At 39.1% G+C, this 18,946-nt stretch overlaps 1 protein-coding gene across 1 annotated transcript in view; it reads right to left on the bottom strand.

The window, feature by feature from the left end:
* Positions 1 to 1,019: 1,019 nt before the first annotated feature.
* tp53i11b (tumor protein p53 inducible protein 11b) overlaps positions 1,020 to 18,946 on the bottom strand; it is a 32,766-nt gene continuing 14,839 nt past the window's right edge. The window contains exons 3-8 of the mRNA XM_018666432.1: positions 11,875 to 12,014; positions 7,248 to 7,306; positions 7,029 to 7,077; positions 6,540 to 6,636; positions 4,643 to 4,744; positions 1,020 to 3,707 (exon numbers count right to left, since the gene is read on the bottom strand). Of these exons, the coding sequence (XP_018521948.1) occupies positions 3,574 to 3,707; positions 4,643 to 4,744; positions 6,540 to 6,636; positions 7,029 to 7,077; positions 7,248 to 7,306; positions 11,875 to 12,003 (570 nt within the window). The 5' untranslated portion in view covers positions 12,004 to 12,014 and the 3' untranslated portion in view covers positions 1,020 to 3,573. The remainder of the gene's footprint in view (positions 3,708 to 4,642; positions 4,745 to 6,539; positions 6,637 to 7,028; positions 7,078 to 7,247; positions 7,307 to 11,874; positions 12,015 to 18,946) is intronic.

Raw genomic sequence — 18,946 nt, 5'->3', positions numbered from 1 at the left:
CCACCATGCCCTAAGAAATAAACCAGGATTCAATATATTAAGTGGAAAGTATGGGGGGAATGCATACACACAGAGACACATGGGAGCTTTTTGCCTATAAACAACCTTAACCACACACACTTTTCCTGTGCTACACAATCCTCCTTTTCATCATTTGCCCAATGTGTGTGTGTGTTAGTGTGTGTGTAGAAGAGGAAAGGAGAGAGAACGCTGGGGTAGGATGGGAAAAGTTAAGCTAGAATATGCGGAGGGCTAAACCAGGTACACTCATTAAAATTCACCGAAAAGATCTTTGTGGAGACCTGAAGATGACTGTGTTGTGACATGCTCAACATCTTCCAAACACAAAACACAAAATAAAGGATGAGATTACACAACAGCCCTTCAGTTTCTTTGTTGAGACTTGTCCAAACTAAGTTGTGGATTCTGTTTTGTAATGTATTTTTGTTGAATTTAACCGAACATTTTGCCAAAAGCTCTCCACTTTCAAGGTTACAACAGGAAAGGAGGAAGATATTCTGTTCAAGGCTGCTTTATAGCTGTCAGCTATCAAATCAATGAGTGTATAACATGAAAGCCTGCCCCTTGCTGCTGGGCATCAGTGACACAACAGGTTTAAAGCCCACTCAGGCTCAGCTCACAGGGAAAACATTAGCAGAGGTACACTGGATGTTTTGATCCAGTAGAAAGCTGTTCTCCACCTTAAGAGTCCTGTTATGTAAGGTGGGGATTTATGGTATTTCAGTGTGTTTGAAGTAGTTCATTTGTAAACTTTGTTTTAAATCCAATGTGCAATGTTTACAATGAGAGCCTAGGATGAATACATAATAATTCCAGTAGACGTGAGGCTTCATGCAGAAATTGTGATTAAAATAAATACATAAATAAATAAATATTTTAGAGGCCAAGCAGTTAATTGAGAAAATAATAAGCAGACCGATCGGTAATGAAAATAATTAAATGCAGCTCTATATATGTCAATCATAAAGGACAAAAAGGAACAAAGTTGGCTGCACCACTTTTGAAGTCTTCAAAATAAACAAGTGTTTTTATTTCAAACTAAATGGTGGAAATCCATAACAATTCATTTTTAAAGGTACAGTATAGCACATATATACATAAAAACACAATGCTACAACTTGAAACAGTTTGACCTGGTATGCTAGTCACAACAGTACAATATATGTTGGATCTACATCAGAGGGAATGAACAGCTAAACTTACCATTCCTCTAAGATTTCAAGGACACAACCTACCAATGTAATATCTGGACTAATTTACGTCAGAGAACCAGGAGGATGAAAGAGCCATTTCTTTGCCTCCCTCCCGCTGCCCATCCCCCTGAAACTGCCAATCTCTCCTAAAATAACCTGCCTCACAGACCTTTGAACATTTCACTGGGTTGATGATTTGAGGCCTGTAGTATCGACGGAAATGGAAAGAAATTTTTTTTGAACTCCGTAATTACCATGCCAGTCAGGACAGAGCAGTAGGATGGGGTGCACAATGTCACTCAGGAGAGTTGCATCTAATTAAACACTAGGAAAAGGATAATTACAACTTTTGAGGATATGGGAGACCTCACCCATGTTTCACGTCCCCTATCTGAACCAAAAGCTCACCCAAGTAACAAGCACATCTGCCTTCAGCGCTGGACTTGCAACTGCAAACCCACAATCACTGTGACCTCAGGACCACTCCCTTCTAGGGCAGGACTCAACATGGTTATTTGCAACAATGTGGACCACCTTTGGAGGAGACCTACAGTATGCTCCTTGTTTGACTCAAAATTATGTTTCAAGTTAAATTTACAAAAAGAGTCAACTATTTTTAGACTGTCTTTTTGACTGGCCTTAGGTGCTGAAGAGTATGAGCAGCAGAGATCAGAGTTAGCATTGCTGGCACGGCTCTAAAACTGAACTGGGGTGTCACGTACCTGAGGGCAGCCAAGTTTTGGGAGGTAGAAAATGTTTTGATAAAATTAATTGGGTGAAAACTGTTAAGTGTTGGGTTATGTGTATGTTTTAAAGCGCAGAGTTTAATTACCTTATACAGGCTTCATGTCATTTTTGGCTAATGCATCCATTCACCCCCATTATCACCTTTATTTATCAGCTGTGGCAGCTTGCTACACAGTTTGAGCCATTTTCTTTTGGTGGATTATATTGCATGCATGACGTCAAAGCACAAATGTCACTTAAATAGGTACAAAACAAGACACGCCAAGAGAAAAGATCAGCCTTTGAAAATCATTTAACTAATACTGAACAAGTTCCGTGTTTGGTTCACAAGAACACCACATCATAGTAAATAATTTTATTTACATATATACAAGAAGTTGGATGCAGTGTAGATGACTGTTTTACTTTTAAGTAGTTTTAAGGCAAGACTAAGGATATGATGTATGTAAAAAAAACTGTGCTACATCACTAAAGAGGAACCAGGACAGGTTTGTTTACCCCGCACACGGACATGCTCGGCTTGTGACATTAGCTTTACAGTAAAGGTCAGAATGTTAAATACTTCCTGTAAGATCACTCAGGCTGGGAGAGAGAGAACAATAAGAGAATGACTCTTTTATGAGTCAGTTCACATGTGCATTCATCAACATTCCATGTATTAATCTCAGAAATGTAAATAATCTGTACAAAAAAAAATCCTATTCACTTTGGTAGAACCTCATGACTGATACCTCAAGGAATAAAAAAGTCACTATGTCCCTGAAAAAATGTTTCGATTCAGCATTTCTTTTTGGGTAGTCTAAATCTGAATATGATTGACGGGCATGATTGAGAGTATAAACTGACCATGAGGACTTTCCTCAGTGTGTTGACCAGGAGAGCTATCAGCAGTGTAACAAAATGTTTACTGTCACTCATCCAGCATTAAACTTATCTGACTGGACCTGAATCTTACACTAAGTACAGCTGATGCTTTTTTCCATTCAATGTGTTCACTGGAGAGGCATGCAAGAGCACAGATATCCAGGTTTCACGTCAACATACATACAGTTTGAATTAACATCAAACAGGAAACAAATTAAAGCACAAACTCTTGGTCCTTGAGTGTGATTAAGAAGCAGTGTCAAGATGCAACTTTCTGTCAAACAGATAATACTAAATACTGAATCTGGAAATCATGTAGCTGTACATTAACAACATAGTCAGATGTTTGAAATTATGCCATACTGTACATATGAAATCATAGAAATAGGTGACACAAGAACGCAATGTACTACATACTGCTAGCTCCTTCTTTATAATAACAGCACTCAGAACTGCACAAAAGGAGGAATGTGTGTCAAGAGGGGCTTGACCTCACAGCCCAGTGAAAGATTAATTCACTTTCACCATGAGGTTTCTCATTCGTGTTGTAGAGTCTGGAATGTGAGACTGTGCTTGTCTGTTGAATACTAGGGGTTGCAATAGGTTAGGTCCCATGGAAAAGGGCAGGGGGCATCAGCTGGCAAAGTAATGCTCCAAGCCCTAATCAAATAATAATCCAACCCTTCTTGACCCCACGTTTGTGATCTGTGCTCAGCTGTCCCCTCCCTGTAAGTATCATACATGCAGTTCAGATTTTCTTTGGCTTACGGCCCAGGTGGTAGTAGTAAGCCATAGTGACCGCCAAGAAGAGCACTCGACTGAGGAGCAGGATCATTGCAGCACTGGGCAGAATCCCGATCTCCATTAAGGTGATGGATGTCACTGAAACCACAGAGCATTCAGTACTTAAAATATGATTTTTTAAATCATGAGTAAAATGCACAGTGCACAGGGTTTGGAACCTATGGGAAGTAGATCTTCAAGGATAGGTTCACATTTTTCCAAGTCTGTCTTAAAACAATACTTACATGTCCATATGTATGTTGAAAGACTTATTGGTTGCTGTGATTGTCTGTGTTGTGGGGCTTTTAGACTGGGCAACAACACTGATCATGCAAGTTTGTTACATGTCACACTGTGAGATGATTTTAATAAAATCAATCTGTGTCAGACTGTACAATATCAGTTTGATGCATGTCAAACTGTGCAATAAATGCATGTGATGAATTGCAGCTTTGTGACGTGAATGGACAAAAGTCAAGTGAAATCAGCTTATTTATAGAATCAACTTTGCTATCAAATAATAACACAGAATAAAAACACAGGAATAATCAAATAAAAACAAGACGCTAAGAGGATATGATATAAGCATAGATATCTGGATAAAATCATAAAAACAAAGAGGGAATTTGGATTTCTTCAGCTTAAGAAGTAATTTTTCCACAGAACCAGGACTATGGAATTTGTCCACCATCACTTGTGTTAAAATTGCTTTAGAATAAGGGATGTTCAGGTCCGATGCAGACAGGAGGAATGGTTGTACTGTTTCAAGGTACATATGTGCGTCTTGTTGTAAGGCTTGAAAAAGTGTGAACCTATCCTATCCAAGGATGTGGCTCCACTTACTCAACACAAGAGGGCAGTATCACCACATATGATGCACTGGTAGAAATTAATTCTGACTAATGGTTTGTTTCAACTCAGAAAACTCAAGTCAATAAGTGAGATAGAAAAGAGGGGTCTCTGTAATTCTAACAGCTAGGGGCAAAAAGACATGACTAGGACTGTAAAATGATGTGCTGGGAAGGTGTAATCACCTAGAAACTGGACAGCAAAGTAGCAGGCTTCACTGAGCAGAGTCCACTGGATGATGATCTTCTCTGCTGTGTATAGACCATTCCACATGATGAGGGCCAGGCCTGGAAAAGGATATGACAAAAGCAAATTTATAGGCCCAAGGGCATGGGAATGAAAACGGAAAAAAAGAGGCCACTCAGCAAAGAAGACTCCTACACGTCCAACAGTAATTCCACCAACAAAACTACAACAACTGACGTTCAGCTGTATTCAAACTGTAATCTATGACATGTACACACGATGATAATTGGCTTGATTGATTCTGCTGAATGCTCTGACTCATTGATTCTGATAAAAGCCTGTGCTAAATCATTTCACTGCGTGCCATTCTTACTGTTCCATTTTCCTGTATTTCACTCCACCCACCCACCCACACACACACACACCAGTGAGGCTATGGAAACGAGCAGGGGTGGGCAGAAAGGTGGGAGGGCTGATGGACTGTATCCCCTCCCTGCCAGGTTCCATCTGTGTGGCAGATGAGACCCCATCCTTCACCCCCTTTACCTCTCCTTGTCTTGTAAGACATCACTTTTTTTTCTCTGCTAATCCCCACAGCCCTGCTGACATTTAAAATAAAGAAGCCAGTCCTTTGTTGGCCCTATGAGATTGAAAACTGGTTCATTCATATCTTCCTCCACAGTGCCGTGTTTTTAAGGTTTTATGTCTCTTCAGGCAATGCAGTAATCACACAGTGGGTTATTTTTGATTTGTTCTGATTTCATATTGTTAAGCTTTATCAAGATATGCATACAGGGTATTAGAGTATAAATTGTGGTTTCTTGTTAGTATTCCCATAATGTCCTGTGAGGAAGGAGGAGGACAGATGAAATTAGAATTAGACAGATGAAATATTTTGTGTTCCTATGTCTATATAAGTCTAGGAATTGATGTTCTGTCATGTCATATGTCACGGTCTGACGAAGTGAGGATCTGGCAAAATTTAGTGAATATATGAATATATATAAGTCTTTGCTCTCACTCATCATTCTTTTGTTGCTTTCCTGGCTTGCTTTCCCATCAAGCAATGAACCATGTGTTACCTGCCTCTCTGTCACAGAGCCATCGCAAGCCTTGTAATCACTAACTGACTCACCGACTTGCCTGACAGTTTGTCACACACTAAGGCCATTAAAATAAGTGCTTACAGCTCCAATATAATTCCTCCACAAGAGGGGAGCAAAGCGTAAATGCCATAATTACCTTATGAGCATCAATTGTCTCCTGTTGATGGTGTGGCACGGAGGAGCAAAAAAAAAAGCTCAATTTAATGCATGATTGAGTGATTGAGCTACAAAATTTGAATGTAGAAGTAGCACACTGCCTCCTTTCAGATCAGACCCACACATACACACACACACACGTACAGTACATATACTGTTCTGCCATCCCCCACTGTGTTCCCACCAGATTTAGACCTGATATATGAGGCCACAGAAACAGAGGCGACTGGAGCCACTGATGTGAGTATTCTGCAGAATTGGTCTCTGTACCCCTGTCATGCCCTCATAGTGAACTGTAGATACACAGAACTGAATCAAATTATACAGCCTCTGTTTGTAGCCTAAAGGAATGATTTTGCAGCAAGAGGTTTTTGTACATTATCTGAATACTCACGTGTGAACTGCAATGAATGCATTAGAAATTATCACAAGAGACCAGCAGTCCGTGCGTATTTTTAGCAAGTATATAAATATATATATCAAAACATCACATCTCAGCATCATTGCAGGACTGTGAATGTACTTCTCCATTATATGCAGTGTACTCACTGTACTGCAGCTATACATGAGGATGCATGAATAGCCTTATGCATTTATTATCTGTCTTTGTCATATCTTAGGACTGAAGACTTACTAAGCAGCGCTCCTCCATAAAGGCGAACAGAGATGCTAGTCGTGGGGAGCTCATCTTCAAAAACAACCTCATATAGCTGGTTAGGAAACACCAGGGCCTGTGTAAGAAAACAAAAGCACAACACAGCTCTGTCATATCAACACAACAGCATTCTGTCTTCCCCAGATGCCACCATAATGGCCCAAAAATGCAGCAGTATTGACAAAGTCTTCCTGTTTGTGAATTAGAGTTGCTGTGTGTGGCCTGAACACTGAGGAGACTGAGCATTTAGGTGATAAGGCTGACAAAGACAAAGCTGTTTCTTCAGATGTTCTTCACCACACTGCTGGGTTAATAACATGCTTTTTCTTATTTCTAAAGAGTCCTTTTTCTCCCTCCTAACTGTGCAAAATCTTATATTGACAGAGATTATACAAAATTGATTGAAGTCTTTTGAAGTTATGAGGGTCCAACAACTTCTTCACTGTTGATAATTTATGAGACACTTACCATCAGGGCCATAACTGTAAACCCCACTGCTGAGATGAGTATCCACACCCTAAGAAGAAAGACAGGATATGACATATTGCATCCTTCCTACAACCAATACTGATTCTACATTTGTTTTCTCAGAGTTTACAAGATGTTGAACTTTACTGGAAGTGACACACAGTCCACACACAGTCTGCTGTGTTAACTGCGAGATGCTCAGAGCAGCTGAAATCTCACCTCAGCCCGATAGGTTCTCGCACTGCAAACTTCATCTCGTTTCCGAGCATCTGACTGATCTGTGAGCGAACAGGGCATGACAAAAGAAGGAAGTGAGTTATGAGAAGGGAAATGTAACAGCAAGCATGTCATCTTAACAGAAATCTATTATGACAACCTTCAACAAAGCACCACATAACCAAGAATCAAGTGCTCTCCGTGGAGGTGAATTTAATGTTGGCAACACATCTGTGGCAAGCTACCAGAAAAAAAACACATTAAAGAAAGTGGTGGAGAGAGGAGAAAAGATGAGTGTCAGAGAAGGACCTATTAAGATGTTAATTATAGGCTGTAAATGTCTCCACCTCCTTAATCACCCCCTGAAGATTAAGAGGGTATGTCATAACAACATCTTGCAGTGAATTTCTGAATGAATAACCAACTACCAGGTTTAAGGCAGACGAAAAACCTTATTTCCTACAAATTAACTTAACCTTAGCAACACAAGCATCACGCAATACTCAATTTATGATCCTGAAAGCCTGAAGCAGATAGTGGGAGAATATGTTGACAAATTGAAAACTAAGTGTGCCTCATTGTCTCTTAGTAACCAATTGTTCATGCCAGTTGAATACAAGGACAGATAACAGTTAATATTTCATGAAATGCCACACAGAATCAATGTTGTCATACAGTAATATTGAAAAGACACACCCAAGTGTTTCGCTGGTACTATCTATCAGGATAAGCATCACTTATCACAGATGCTAAAAAATGCTAGAATGCTAAGAACTTGATTTTCTAGCTATGCTCCATGAGGCACTAATATATTCAGATGGACCTCTCTCAACATAAATTTAAAGCGTTCAAATATGTGCTGTGGCTCCTTTTCTGTTCAGTCTTATATTACCAGCATGGTGGACAGTAATCTATGGCTGTATAAGGGTTGGTATTATGTAGTGTTGAAACAAGTAGTCAATACATTTTAAGACACATTTGAAGATTGATTAAACATCTATCAAGCAAAATGCCTAACACTGACTGGTTCCAGCTTCAAAACTGTAAGGATTTGCTACTTTAGTCTGTTTTATATCATTGCTGTTTCAGACAGTTGGTCAGACAAAACAAGCAATCTGAAGACATAACCTCTCACTATGAGAAACAATTTTCTGACATTTTATATAATCAGCATTTAAGTAATTAATAAAAAGAATACTGAAAAGATTAATGTCCACAGCATAGGATGCAAAAAAAAAAAAAAAAAGCAAGATCTCTATACAAATCCAAAATCAGTGGGACAAAACACTATTCAGTATTCCTTACATAATGTGCACTGAAGAACTGTAGATCTTTTTAAATTCCTATCTCTTGCATTAGTTAAGAAGACCCAATCTACTGTATGTGCATCTGTACATGCAGTGTATGTCTGCAAATATATGGAAAAATCAACAGAGATAGTTCAGAGGGAGAGCATTTAGCATGTTACAGGGGGATACAGACTTAGAAATGCTGACAAACTCAGAGTCAGACTTCAAATACACAGGGATATGGAGGTAAACAAACTGTCCCAGACAACCACACAGAGGGTAAGTAGGAAAAATAAACCCAGTTTTCTGCCTGAACGGACAGTAACCCACAGAGAAATTACAATTGTTGGTTGGTTGGGAAGTTGAAGCCTTCAGGTCCTATCATTCCCCTAACATCAATTATTTCCCTTCTTCATTAAACATCTCTTCCCTCAAAAACTGTTCTTGTGTTGCAGTCAGACACAGCATCACTGAAACTAAAAATACACTGGAGCATGAAAACCACCAAGGCAGAGAAGATTTTCTGGCTAGGGCTGTTGGCAGGAAACTCACTATCAATTGGAAAGTAGTTTTCTGCTTGATGAGCCCGTGAAATGTCAAAGTGAATGAAGCAAAAATTATTCATGTTGTATACTGGAAAGATCAGGACAAAGGTTTTCAAGGGTTTTGCCTTTTATCATTCTGCGCCATGTAAATTTTACTACGCAGAGCAGCTGGACCATTTTCAAAAACCACTGCCCCATTAAATCATGAGTAATGACCTCATGTTTTTAAGAGAGGTTAAGGTCAAAACTATTATGAATTATGACAATAACAATAAAAACATTCACTGCAAAAGGAAACAACTGTCAAGTTATTGCCATTATATGTGACTTATCTTTATTAATGATGTGATAATAATCTGAGCTTTACTCTCACAGCACAATAACGGTTACACACATCACTCCAGTGCATGTGTGCATCTACAGCAAACTTTTAATAGATACACACACAGAACGAGCAATGCCAATGGATCACAAAGCCTCTTTTTACTAGCCTTGTAGAACTAGCATTTTATGACAAAAAACAAGAGATAATGATATGGAAGCATTCAGTGTGTCGTCAGTAAAATGGGGTAAAAGGCAATCTCTGTTACTGATTTTTTTTTTTATCTTAAATACTGCTTCTTGCCCATGGCTGCTGCTGGTTTTGATCTCAAAGCAGAATCCTTAAGAAACGACTCCCTTGAAGCTAAAAATATTAAGATAAAGAGTTACACACTAGACCAATTATATCCCTCCTCACGCTGCAGCTGAAGTGCCTGTGCATGAATATGTCTGTGCCAGCTGTGATCATGTGACCAGGTGAATCAGCCTTCCTGTGCCATGGTTTCAGGAGCTGTTTTTGACAGGAACACATAAATATTCATGACTGGCATGAGAAATACTCAAAGGCAACTGAGCGTCAACTGATGGCACAGGGCTGACTTGGGGGGGAATAGGACGGAAGGGAGTTGGGGGAGAGAGGGAGAAACAGGAAAAGGAAGAAATACACAATGCTGTTTGCAGAGAGAGGACGCTTAATCACAGCTGCATGGCCTGGCTTTGTCATCAATCACTCAGTCAGCTATGTTCAGTAAACAAAATGCAGCCAGAGAGCATGAAAAATATTCAGGAGAAACAGAATCTGTTATCCACCAGCCTAAAATTTGTCATTTGCACATCTCATCTGATGGATATTGTCAGTTTGCACAGACACATTAAGTAGATAGCACTCACAGTTTGATGTGTCTCAGTGGTGATCCTCTGGGACACAAAGTTTTTACAAAACATTGCTGTATGTCTTATTTATGAAGGCCTGAGTTCATGCCTTCAGAGCTTGGTTGTTGGTACAAGACCTTAGCGCACCAGTTGGTTTAACAAGCTGTCAGTAACACCACTGGCAAAAGAGGCAATATCTCTTGCACAGCTGCACTCACGTACAGTAGCACAAATACAAAGCCTCCATCTCACTCAAGTATAAGTAATAGGAAACCTATTCTTATCTCTATGCAGTAAAAGAAGCAGGAAGAAACAGTTGGGGGGCCACAGGAGCACTTCCCTTCTTTGTTTATAGGAACCACAGGAATAAACGAACTCTTGCAATGCAGCTAACCTTACGTTTAGGTCCCATGGGCCTCTTTACCACAAACACTCGTGGCAAGGATAAATGGAACAACTCAAGTAACAACACAATGAAGGAGCGTGAGTAAACAATTATAATGTAAGGGCAACAATTTAATTTCTAAATTAGGGTCAATGTCACAGTTCGATAAGGAAACAAACTTTTCAAAACAGCACATACAATAGGCCGCATTAGGCCGAGTATTGTCTTACTGTACTTTGCACGATTACAGTCGTTACAGTAAATATCTAACCTCAAGAGCTCAATAAGTCCTGTTGGCATGGATGTCAAGGCACTAAGAGTTCCTCTCTCTTTGTCAGTACATGTATCTGTCTTCATTAGAACTCTCTGTGAGAGGGATCTAAGTGGCAGATGTCTGGGTTAGGCTCCTTGCTAAAACATTAAGAGAGAAAACAAACACTCAGGAGGGCTGAGAAAAAGGGGGCCGACATCTCATCACAAGCTATCAGCCGCCACCGTATGCCTGCTCCCTTCTGTTCTGTTCCCTGCTCCCACTTGCCTGATTAATATTTCAGTGAGGAACAGTTTGCTCTGCCTATGCTAATTCTAATGCTATCTGATTTAAAAAGAAAAAAAAAATCAGTGGAATCTTGATATTTGAGTCCTCTAAAATGGAACAAGATATTATTGTCAGACTGCAACTGAGCTGCTCCACATGGATGAAATATGACAAGTGTTTTTCTGTCTACTAGTATGAACCAGCATGTGTGCTGTTGTGTTCTGCTGTACACATCGTTGTACAGCGTCCATACGAATGTGCAAATGTATGGGAGGCAGAAGTGCAATACATTCAGTTGCAAAAGGCAGGGAGTCTCCCAGAGGAGCCAGTCACATCTCAGTGCGAGCTGTGGGGAGCTCATGGGATTACGTGCTCTAGATTCACTGAAGCATGAGGAGCAAATGCACACAATGGGACACCACGAGAGTGATGAGCCAATTAACAGCCCATTGTGGCTTTTAAAGGGAATCCATAGTTCTTCTCAAGATAATGAATGCATGTGTGGTTGAGTGCCATTTTTGTGTATGCATTTGCATTATTATTATCCATTTGACTGATGATTACTTAACACGTGTGCTTACATTCATAACTAAGCTGTTAACTAAGCTGTTAATGCACAAGCTTTTTGTCTGCATTATTCCCCATACTGAATAAAAATGAACACGTGAAGTAATATGACCTTTGAGCGATGCACTTCGCCATCATCATCCTCACCACCGACCCCAAGGATCTTCCGGCTCTTCAGACGGCTTATTAAGTCTGTCTGACTGTGCTTCTTCATCAGAGGAGGGTGAGGTTTAGACGCCATGGTGCACACACCTGACAAAGAAATGGAAAGAGAAGTACGCAGTTAGAGAAATTGGGAAGGCAAGCATTGTGTGCTTAGTAGTATTGCTGGAGGGGATGTATTAATAAATGAAACCGAGAACGAGGGGGAAAGAAGATTGAAGATTCTAATTTTGAGTTACTATTTTCCACTATGTAAAAAACACCAGTTGAGTATTTTCTCTATTATTACCCGTCTCTCCGAAGAAGACACTGATCTGTAGCACAGGGAGGAAGAGGTATATACCAATCTACAAATAATCCCCTTGAGGCCTAGACTTATGCAACACAATTACATAACATGGGTCAAGCAAATACAAACAGCCCATAAAACCTTCCTCTTAAGTCAGACTGGAAGCAGGAGCCAGATGTCCTGTAGGTTTGCCGGGAGGCCAACAGACGCAGGTGCCTGCTCAAAGAGCTAATACATCTGATAGTGACATGGACTATTGCTTTACACACACACATGTAAATGGAGCTGGGGCTTCTGAAGACTGAAGGTCTCACTGTCCATATCGATCAAGTTCCACTGGCAACATGTGACTCAGTAAGTGGAAGGTGGTTTTGATGTCAGCTTGTATTGTCTACACAGCAATATGCCCTAACCTTGGCTACAGACATATCTATGTCTAGCTTGAAATGGCTCCTCATTGGCCCTTTACTCCAACAGTGATTTCATCATCTACTTTCTTCTCACTTTCATCACAGTTTCTTGCTTTAAGCTGTCAATATGATTTATTTTTATACCCACTGTTGTGATTAAAACAGACTAAAGTTTCATTGGTGCTCAGCCAGCCAGCTTTGTTAGTTTTTCAAGTGATAAAAGATGTGTTTCATATCTGAGGAACTGTAAAAAAAGAACTCTGCTTATGCTTTGCAACTCAGGGAGTTCAAAACATTTTTAAATCTTAATAAAGCAGTGGTTCCTGCTTTCACCTGCATCTGTTTGAGTAGATATTCAGTATTAAAAACGTGCATGTTCATAAAACATTTATTGCAATTAATTTGTATTTCAACTGTGTTAATGAAGTGCCTGTGGATTCAAAGGGGACAAGCAATCGTCAAATACAGAGAAATCATCTTCGACTTAATAATGTAACATCCACTGTGGTTCAACTTGAGGCAAAAAAGCATGCATAAACATACACACACACACACACACACACACACACACACACACACAGACAATGGGACAGCCTGTCTAAAAATTGATGGCTACTCCACAGGGCAATTCTCTAGAGAAGTAAAACAAGAGCAATTATTGAACCACTCTCCTGAGGATGAGGACAACACGTCTAACAGAGTTCTGTCCCCAGGACAAGGGAAAAAAACAATCAGTGCAGCTAGGAAACAACACAAAGTGCTCAGTTTTCCAACAAATTGGAAGTGTATCATCACAGTTAGAGGCACAAGGTAAGCATCAAGTAAATACTGAAAATACTCTGGTTTTCTTAGAGAGACTATGCTGCACAGCTAGGCTGCACAACAGAACAGACTGTAAACAAAGAAAGTCCATTGAGTGGACAATATCATAAACAACTATATATGCTTAAACACTCTGATAGAAAAGCCCTGGAATGAATTTTAGGGGATATTGTATGGTCCATTTAGTAACAGCTCAGTCAGAGAGGAATTGATTCAACTATATTTGAGGCTGTAAAGTAAAAAAAAAAAAAAAGTCGATAGTCAGTTCAACTGATCATAATTTCTCCAACCGATAAATCAATTTAGTCAGTTACCCAGTAAAAAAATACCAAGCACTTGCTGGTTTCAACATCTCAAATATGATAATTTGCTGCTTTTATCTTTCATGACAGTTTATATTTTATACCTTTGGGATTTTAGACTGCTGGTGAGACAAAATTAACAACTGGAGGACATCACCAATTTAATAAGTTACATATTTTAAGGTTTTTGAGGGCTTTGCTCTTCTATCACCCAATTCCTTAAAAATGTTCTCACCTACAATTATTCCATCATCTTTTCTCTTCTTAACTAGTTATAAAGTTTGATGGGAAAATCCATGAGACACTTGTAAGCTTGTTTTTTATACTTAATGAATCAGTGCATGCTCAGAATGACTGTGATGAGACATTAGCCTCAGGCTAAATTATGTTAATTATCAGATGAAATAGACTGTCAATTAGATTAGTCATAAAACAGCAGGCTTAAATGGTTTTCAAACAGTAAATTCAAGTGTACCATGGTGGGTCCACTGTGCATCCTTTGTAATATTACTGCATATGCATACATTGCTACATCAAGGCTGAAATGATACAGGATGTTTTTCAGTCTTGCTGTCTACCTTCACATCCTTGTTCATTTCATGCAGAAAAGTGACCAATTATTTGACAACCTTACCATCCAGAGAAAAGTAAACAGGCAAATCTTTCTTCCCTGCTTTTATTGTCACATCTCTGGGCTGTCTGAGGTATAAAGCGAACACATGCACTGCGTGACATTCTTATAAATGATGCAAAGCTACAGCGATGACACTGTGGCCCCTTGAATGTTGATATGCTCCAACATGACCCCATCAAAATCTGTGATTAAGCATTAAGACACACCTCACTGCATGTACTGGTAAATTACACATTTCTCTAACATGCTAAAATACCCTTGCATGTCTCTCCCTTTGAATCTCCCTACCAGTGCTTCTTGACTTGCCATAGTAATGCTGATGCAGTTGCCTAGCAACAGCCAATGGGCCAATCACTTCTTCATTATTGAAAGCACCTGTCATGATTGAAACCACCTTTGATGATGAGGTCTCCGCCGAGAGCCACCGGTACTCCCGCATGGTTCTCTTGCTGTCGAAGGTGACATTTTAAGATAAATTAAGAGACTCTGATCTGTATTCAGTCAACTAGAGTAGAGACATGCTTTCCTAACAAGTGGCATCCTGTCAGAATAAAAGACTTTAAGAGGTCCTACCTTACTCTTTAAAGTTCAAAAGTAGTTTTGTTTCTGTACAGATGATCTCAACAACATGCATATTAACTTTAGTTGTGAAACCAAAAACATCAAACCTTGATGATGAAAGAAAGGTCAGATCTTGAAATGAGAACAAGATATGGCTTATGTAAAACAATGAATTATTGAGTGAACTGAAAAGGATGAATGAAGAGAGGCTGAATTAAGGAGCAGAAGAACTGAAACTGCAGTCCATTTTTGGCAGCTGAGATTAAAATTCTGACAGCCACAGAAGATGTATCGAGATGCTGTCCAGATAGAGGGTAAATGTGCAAAGGACCACAAGCTGTCTACAAGGGTGGCTTGGAGGAATGGTATAATACAGCTTTAAATGCCTTAGAGCCCTTAGAGCCCTACAAAATCTTGACATCTCTACCTACATGGATAGAGACAGAAGTTTCTCTCCAATGAGAGCACTGCATTAAACACATTTACCTTGGGTTATAAATTAACTTTATTGTGGGAAGGTGTCCTTTTTTTAAACAAAGTCAAACACTGAATTATGCACCAGTATAAGTATTTTTATAACTGAATAATCTCTTTAGTCACTTCTTATGCATAACATGAGAATTTGTTGCTTTTCTCTGTTTTATATCAATATAAACAGAATATGTTGATCAGCTAAAACAAGACGTTTGAAGTAACTTTTGGCTGTCTGAAATATTATCATGAAGTATTCTGTACATTCTAACATTTTATAGACAAAACAATGAAGAGAAAATAATCACAAGATTTATGGATAATGAAAATAACAACTGTCTACAGTATAAAACAAACTAAGATCATAACAAGTATAATTTACTTTAAAACTTATTTAAACTTATTCAAACAGTAAATAATCAGTGCTGTGTTATAACAGGGATAATTTCAAGAAGACATAAATATTCCTGGAGTAACTGTTAATGGGGGAAATGCTATTTCTATTTGAGAAATTCTATTTCCTGTTTTAAGTGTTTATTAGTTGAAAGAATTCAAAGATATGGTAAATTAAAACCCCCCTGACTAAAACAGAGCACACCCACGCAATAAATTTCAGCAATAAACAGTGGTTAATTCCCTGCTCTAGAGGTCTCATGTACATTGACAAACACAATTACACATGAAAAGGCAGATTCCTCAAAAGCATTGCATGTGTGATGATGACATGCATAGAAATCCCCTCCAGGAATTTGGGGGAAAAAAACAGGATGAGGAGGAGGTATATCAGGATGTATGCATGTACAAAGCCCGCTATTGATGCAGCCTGAAGAGACAGGTTTTTTCTCCTTTTCTGTGATTCAGGATATCAATACATTTACCTCCCTGAGGGATAAACAAACAGAGGGAAGAGTCTTATCACAGAACAACATGTAATTAATTAGTGTGGGGGTGGGGGGGCAGGTTAGTCCACCTGGTGTGAGGAATGAACCAAATGCTGTAAGTGAAGTACAAGCAATAATATGAGTAACAAACAATACTCTCTCTGTTCTTCCCGCAGGTTTTGTGACAGAACATGTGCTGTGGAAATGAAAAGCTGCTAAACATAGGAGGACGATATTGTGGGAAAGGTGCGAGCTCCCCGAGAGATCTCTTGTTAGTGACTAGAAAGATGTTCTGTAAAAAATAATTGTATCATACGAACAAAGCAGTGTGTGGGTGTAGAGGAGCAACCGTGAACAAATGTGTTACTCAAAAATAAGAAAGCAGACTCTACAGCCTGCTCATCTCCTCCTTTTTTCCATAAATAACATGAGACACAGTTGCCCAATACCCTCTAAATCCCCTCGCCACCATGCTTGTCTATCTAGCAGCACCATACAGAGCCAAAAGTAGATAACAGCTAAAAACAACACGTCTACTCAACAGACCCTAGAAACAAGAGCAAGCAGTTAATACTCAATGAAATGTCTGTCTCTTGTGCCCACTCAGAATGATTTACTGACCTTAGTAAATGTATTACCTGTCATGGTTAGTGTTAATGGTATGGATTTCTCATTGCCCTGAGGAATACTGGAGCTTCAGCACAGTGTAACTTTAAGCTGAGGACAGGAGGATCCAGTCTCTTATGTTCTGTTGGAATTAGATCAAGAATCCTTGACCCTTATTGGATTCCAGATGTCCTAACTGGGTTAAGAAGCGCTTGTTTGTGTTACTGGTGCAACAGACTAAGCCACCTTCTCTGCCACTGAAGTTTGAGGTGTTTTTTTTTCTAAAGTGATGGCAATGCTGATCTGTCAGTCAGTTCATGATTTCTCAGAAATCTCAAAAACTACTGGAGGGATTGATCTGTACACATATATTAATAGTCCCCACAAGATAAGCCCTACTACTTCAATGGAATTCTGACTTTTCAAGTAGCACGACCATTTGAAATATCTCTACATCTACAAGATGAATGGGAAAAAGTTCTTCAATTGACACTCATGGTTCTTGAATGATTTATCATATTGATTTTGGTGATATTCTGACTTTTCATTTATTGATACTAGCAGGTTGATGTTTGCAGTCAAGATGTCTGATGTGTTTGTTGGGAAATTATTCTAATGAAGATGTGTAGTTATGTTACCTAATCATGGTAACTGATTATGTGTGACCGCATCCAATAACTGGGGAAGACAAAGGCACAAGTTTTCCTTGACGTAGACGAACATGACTATCTAATGCTCCAGGGCGAGTGGATCTGGGTTACTGTGGGATTCCACTTTGAAGCATGTGCATGCTCTGCATTTCCCTAACACCCTCAGATACCTACTCAACAATAATAAACTGATTCACTCCCTCTACCCTCCAGGACATGTTTACAAGATCTGTCTTTTGGACAGATGACTGCAGCACCACAAGCAACTGTGAGGAGAGAATTGTGAACAATTGTGATCACAACCAAAGGTGTCAGCGTTTCTATTGAACAGGATCAGCATGAGGAAAAGCATTGTATTCTATATCAAAAAGCTTTACTTTATTTTCTTTGCAATAGTCTGGCTCACAAATCAAAAGTGAATCAAATTGTTTAGAGAATAATGTAATCCTGTGTTTTTGTTATACCCTTGTATTACAGTTCCTACTATTGATGTAACAAAAAAGCCTCCATTTTCTGATCCGCTCTCCTTTGTGCTGTGCTCCGACAGAGCTGCAATTAAGTCAGTTTCTTCCTTACAATGCTCAAAGCTGATTCACTAAGAAAAAAAACATTAAACAAAATTCACAAGAGGTAGACCAACTTTTATCAAGCAATATGTTCGCTTTCAGTGGCTGACCTCAGTGACACACTTCTTTGACCGTTTATTCTGTAAATAAAAGCCTTGTACTGTATGGTTTTATCATTGTTATATAAACCATTTCCACAATATTTCTACACATTTTATCTAACCCCAAATTAAATAGGACAAAATCACTGCTGGAACAACAAAAGCTGTGAAGAGGTGCTAGTGAAAGGCTTTTAGTGTGTGCTGGTGTGCATTAACAGTCAATTGAGACTACAAAGGAGGAACAGACCTCATTAAAGCTTCAACAAAGTCATTACAGCTCCAACCAAGCACTGTTAAGAGAAGCAGATAAAAATATGGTAAGGCTCGTACAAGGTGGTGACACCTGGGCTGTTAGGATATCCTGTCAACCCTTGTGTTTGTGTGTAATGGTATGTAGTGGATATATGCATATATATATATATAGATATATTGCACTAGAGATTCATTGAAAGGTGTTCCTGTTAATTCATCAGCCCACAAGAGTGAACAAGGTAACATTCCTTAAGATTCAACATAACCAGAAAACATAAAATTTTACCACACAGAGTAAAAAAAATGAACACAGTAAGTATTTGTTGCAGTTATATTGTAATGAGAAATATTTTGAACACTATCTATTGTGTCAGCTCCTGTGTTTGTTGTAAGATCAGAAACAAATATTAAGCAGGAGAAGCATAACTACTGACAGATGAACATGAAGCGTCTCAAATGATTCCTTTTTTCTTCCTG

Source organism: Lates calcarifer, linkage group LG10 (assembly GCF_001640805.2).
Source record: "Lates calcarifer isolate ASB-BC8 linkage group LG10, TLL_Latcal_v3, whole genome shotgun sequence".
Taxonomy (NCBI): domain Eukaryota; kingdom Metazoa; phylum Chordata; class Actinopteri; family Centropomidae; genus Lates; species Lates calcarifer.
The sequence above is the reverse complement of the archived record's forward strand: the minus strand, read 5'-3'. Positions and strand labels throughout refer to the sequence as shown.